General features: G+C 26.9%; 1 protein-coding gene across 1 annotated transcript; it reads left to right on the top strand.

Annotated features, from left to right (window-relative positions):
- The first annotated feature begins 1,547 nt into the window (after window positions 1-1,547).
- LOC145012154 (zinc finger CCCH domain-containing protein 39-like) lies at window positions 1,548-4,641 on the top strand. The gene is made up of 3 exons (XM_078970934.1): window positions 1,548-1,859; window positions 2,462-3,110; window positions 4,296-4,641. The coding sequence occupies exons 2-3, from the start codon at window positions 2,492-2,494 to the stop codon at window positions 4,499-4,501; spliced, it is 825 nt and encodes a 274-aa protein (XP_078827060.1). The 5' UTR covers window positions 1,548-1,859; window positions 2,462-2,491; the 3' UTR covers window positions 4,502-4,641.
- Window positions 4,642-5,364: the final 723 nt, after the last annotated feature.

Here is a 5,364-nt window from a genome sequence, read left to right as displayed (position 1 = left end):
ATTTCATCCTTGATTTTTGATTTTAATTGATGGAATTGTGTATGGGCATGATATATGAGTTTAATTTGTGGGTTTGAGCACCCCTTGCATTTATTTGGATACTAAGTGTGATTTTTAGGCACTTGGTTTAGATCTGGTCAAGAAGGGGAACCAGTGTTGGTGGTTTCCGGCTAGAGAACGGCGAGATGGATTATGCTATGTTTTTAATTTCTAAATAAGTAAGGATTACAATAATTAAAAATAGAAAAATAAAATAAAATATAAGGATATAATAGTATTTTCAAGCTGACATATAACAAAAACACTAGAAAGATCCAAAATTAGACCATTGATACACCTCAAAAGCTTTTTAAACCAAAACCATTTTTGCAATTTTGTCTAAAAACAAAGATATTAATGAATGAGATTTTTTTTAATACGTGCCTTAAGTGGATACATAAGAAACATTAATTGAACTATTAATTATGGGAAATATTAATATAATTAAATGTGAAATTTATTAATTATAGAAAATATTCTGATTTCACATTTAATTATGATAATATTTCTCATAATTAATAGTTCTTATGTATGTCCTTATTTTTTAGAATACATATTAGAAAATCCCTTAATAAAATTATAAAAATAGATTTTGAAAAAAAAGAATATGAAGATGAAGTCAACAAACTATGCAAAAGAGAAAAACATGAAAAATGAAGTTTTGAACACGATTTGTGGATATATATATATATATATATATAAACAAAATAAAAAATATAAATATAAAAATGATTTTTTGAAAAACATATAAGAATTAAATAAGGGATTTTCTAAATAAAAAAGTTATAAAATCGAATAAAAAAAATATCTACCTCTTTTAATAAATGAAAACTAAAAATGACATATGTCGGTTTCTTTAAATGTCTTTTTAACATTGGATATTTTTTCTATGATTTTTATTAATTCTTTTTTTGGTAACAAATTAAATTCAATTCAAAATTTAAAAATACACGGTTATATCCTGATAACATTACTATGCTTATTTTGCATTACAAATTAATTTATAATTGCTTACGATCCATAATATTTTGGGTATGTTTTATATTTATAATTTTTTTATTTATATAAAAATTTTAAATATACTGACCGTGTTTTCCACATATTATAACCTAATAAAAATAATAAACATAATTTGAAAAGTTAAATGATTAATTATAGTCAAAACAATCAAATGCCCTTGAAATAACCAATTAATAATAATAATAATAATAATAATAATAATAATTACCATTTAAGCCAAAAAAAAAAATAAAAATACCTATTATTGCCTGTCATAATAACTAACTATTTTTGGCAAAAAATAAAAAAATTAATAGCCTTTTAAAACTTAAAATTAATAAATAATCAAATAAACATAAAGCCAATTAGTTAATGTGTTATTATCTTTTAGGTGAAATCTTTTTCGGAACATATTTTTTAGACATAATTTTTTATTTTAATTATTTTAAATTTTAAATTATAAAGATAACAATTAACAAATATCCGATAATGATGATTAGAAGCTTAGCTGTTTGAGTAGAAGGTTTTAGGGTTTTAGTCCATCCCTAAAACCTCTTTTGCTCTCGACATTCATCTTCTAAATCGACACACATGAAATCCACTTTCCTTTCTTGAAAAACCATTAATGTATATATGGAGATTAAAGATATTACCTTAATTGTATTTGTCATATATAATTAACGTGTATATATATACAAACTTCTTAATCGTCTTTTCAATCTCGTCTAGGGTTTTCTCAGTTTTATTTATCGTCGCCGATTCTTATCTGCCTGTTCTTGAGTCGCCAGGAAAGCTCTTTGATCATCGCCAATTTTTTGCAGGTTAGATTTTAATGTTTTTAAGAAAAATATTGTTTATATATACGCCACAAGCTTGTTGTCCCTACTAACTTATTTTTTGAATTTGACATTTTCTTTTTCCTTCGCAATCCAATAAATTGTCTTTAATCATCACCATTATTACCAGTTTAACTTTTTTTAGCCAAAACTTTTTCTGCGTTTTCGGTTATAAACCTAATTTTGTATACAATCAATCTTAAGAATTTCAAGACAATCGAACTCTTGAATTTACAAGCGATTTTACCAATCTCTGAAGACTGATTTTTCATTTTCTTTGGGTAAAATGTATGATGGGTTTTTAGTAATAACCCTGTTATATTTAATTTTTTTACAACAATCTTCTGTTTTATAAAGATTTTAATGCCCTTTTCTTGATGTTACTCTGTTTCTTGTTTTATGATTATTTTCTCCTTGATGTTACTCCGTTTCTTGCTTTTTTTTTTTAATTATCTTCATGTAAACATATGATTTGATAAAAAAAGGTTTAATTTAAAAAAAAAAAATCCTTTTTACACCATGTAATTATTGCATTGTGTATATATTGTCTTTCTCTAACTTCAATTCGTGATCATTTTATGTCACAGTTTCATTAATTATTAACCAAACAACTCACAATGATCCAACACCCTGTTCTTGGAGGCAACAATGGTGGAGGTGAAGTCAACGCAAACCCACAAAAGTCAACACCTATATTACCCCCTATAAACAGAGGAACCACTCACATATTCTACAAAACTCGAATATGTCAGAAGTTTCTAGAAGGAAACTGTAGAAATGGTGACAGCTGTACTTTTGCTCATGGCTCTAAAGATTTACGTGAACCCCCACCTAATTGGCCAGATCTTGTGAAAGATAACCGAGGGCAAAATTGGAATGATGACCAAAGAATCATACACCAAATGAGGATATGTCATAAGTTTGTTAACACAGGTGAATGCCCTTATGGAGAAAAATGTAATTTCCTCCATGAAAATCCTGCAAAATTCAAGGCTCAAACGGAAAGAACAAGAGATAGTTCTGTGATTAAGATTCAGACATTGGTTGACCGTGGTCAACCCAATGGAAGTCAACAACGGTTGCATAATAATATTAATAACATGAATGCTATTAAAGTTAGTAGTTTGAGTAGTGATCCTAATGCTACATTTTGGAAAACTCGAATTTGTAGCAAATGGGAAACAACAGAGCAATGTGTATTTGGGGATAAATGTCATTTTGCTCATGGGATTTCAGGTATAAAAATATACATCCGTTTACACTCTTTTGTTTACACTCTTTTTTAATCGTATTGTTTGCATATAAGTTTAAATATTGGATATGATTTGATGTTTTATGACAAATTATGAAAAAGAATATGCAATGGTATTAGGATTATCTACAGAAAAGTCCCAAACTTTTTTCAAAAGTTTTAATAAAGTTCTAAAAGTTTTTTTTTTTTTTTTTTTTTTTTTTTTGAACAGAAAAGTCCTGATATTTTGATATTTTGCCTAAATTAACGAAAAAGTTCTTTTTTATATTTGAACAGCAAATGATAGATTATATGATTTTTTCAAAACATTGGGACTTTTCTGTTTAAAAAAAACTCTTAGGATTTTATTGAAACTTTTGAAAAAAGTTTGGGACTTGGGTAAAGTTTGTGATTGATTAATGGTGTTTTTAGTCATGTCAATGTCCACATGTGACATAAAAAAAAATTTATTGAACTCTTTCGAACCATTTTTTTTTTAAATTATATCATCAAACATTCATTTTTATTACAACATTGTACTTTAAATGGGTTGATTTTTTACAAAATAGATTACCCTAATGAGGAATAATGAAGTATGATGCTATAATAAAAAAAAAGTAGAAAGTATATTATTATTTTTGTATTTAGCCCTTGAGTAAATAAAAGACTAAATTACACAAATGGTCCCTATGGTTTAGGGTAATTTGCATGTTTGGTCTCTAACTTATTTTTTTAACTCGGAAGGTTCCTACTGTTTGTTTTTATTATGCGCATGGTTCCTGTCTTACCTAAAATTACTATTTCGCCCTTGATTTTTTAATTTATTTAAATAAACACACCCCTAACCCCACCCTCACCTTACCTTACCTACCCTATCATTCTTTCCTATTTAAATAATAGTCTTTTTAGGTAATACAGTGACCAAACGTGTAACAAAAACAAGCATTAGGAACCTTCCGAATTAAAAATAAAAGTTAGTGACCAAGCGCGCAGATTACCCCAAACCATAGGGACCATTCGTGTAATTTACTCTAAATAAAAAAGATACGAGCTTTAAGGTTTTGTGGTCAACCATCATTAGATTCTTGTTCTGTTTTCATTATTCTTTTTGACTATTTTAGATTCTTGTTATGTTTTCTAAGTGTATTTATTTATTGACGTGTTTTTCTTTTATTGTTTTTATTTTTCAGAATTAAACACACCGGTTGCACGTGTGGAGGTTCAAGGTTCCATTGCCGCCAGTTCGGCTGAACTGCCGCCTAGTAATTCTGCCATGGCTGGTCCTTTAGAACAAGGTGAAGGACGGGGGTTTGCAAAGTTGAGATTATCAAATAAGAAGATCAACCGAATTTATGGAGATTGGATTGATGATGAAGAAGATGAGCAAGATTATTAACTATGAGCCTGAAGACCAAAAATCTAGTTATCTTTTTTTATACATGATGATTGATCTTTTATGGTGCTTTGTTTAATTAAGATGAAAAGCTATTTTCTGTCAAATATATGGGATTTGATGATTCTTTTCTCCCAAAGGGATGAAACTCTTATACATGTCTTTTTTGCTATTGCTCTATTTATAGAAAGCTACAAGAAATTCACATTAAAAAAGGTTGTCTTTTTTAAAATATTCTTATTGAAACTTGTTTTGGTGTAACGTAAAAGAAGAGTTGATTATAATCAATCTTTTCTCCAATAATTAAGAAGACTATAATCGGGTTAGTCTTGAGAATTTTGGTTTTAGAAGTCTCCTTAATGAAGGAATCTACGTGGCATACCTTAAAGGATTATAGACAAACTATAGAAAAATGTATTCGAACCGAAGCAAAAATAGTTGGAGTTTGATAGCTTTATTGAAACACTAGGTGTGAAACCCATGTAATATATGGGTTTAATTAAAAAAAATAAATATAAAATTTTAATAATTTGAAAAGTTTGAATTTATAAGAAAAATAAAAAAAATTTGAATTATTAAAATTAATGAGACTTTAATGTATTGAATACATTACATATATAAATTTTTTCTAATAAATACTTTACATATATATTACCTTACACATTAAATGTGAAATTTTAATTTAATAAAATTAAAATACAATAAAATGACAAGTGGAAAATAGAAAAATTAAAAATTCTAGAAAAATGACATGTGTCCAAATGAAAATGAATGAGAAGAGGATATGTGGCAAAAAAATCTTCATTTATTATAGTAGATTCATTTTTTTAAATAATATATTTCTTATTAAAAAAATTCATAAATTT

The sequence above is a fragment of the Lactuca saligna genome, chromosome 8 (assembly GCF_052625555.1).
Source record: "Lactuca saligna cultivar CGN05327 chromosome 8, ASM5262555v1, whole genome shotgun sequence".
Classification (NCBI taxonomy): domain Eukaryota; kingdom Viridiplantae; phylum Streptophyta; class Magnoliopsida; order Asterales; family Asteraceae; genus Lactuca; species Lactuca saligna.
Note: the sequence above shows the minus strand (reverse complement) of the source record. Positions and strands in the feature narration are given on the sequence as shown.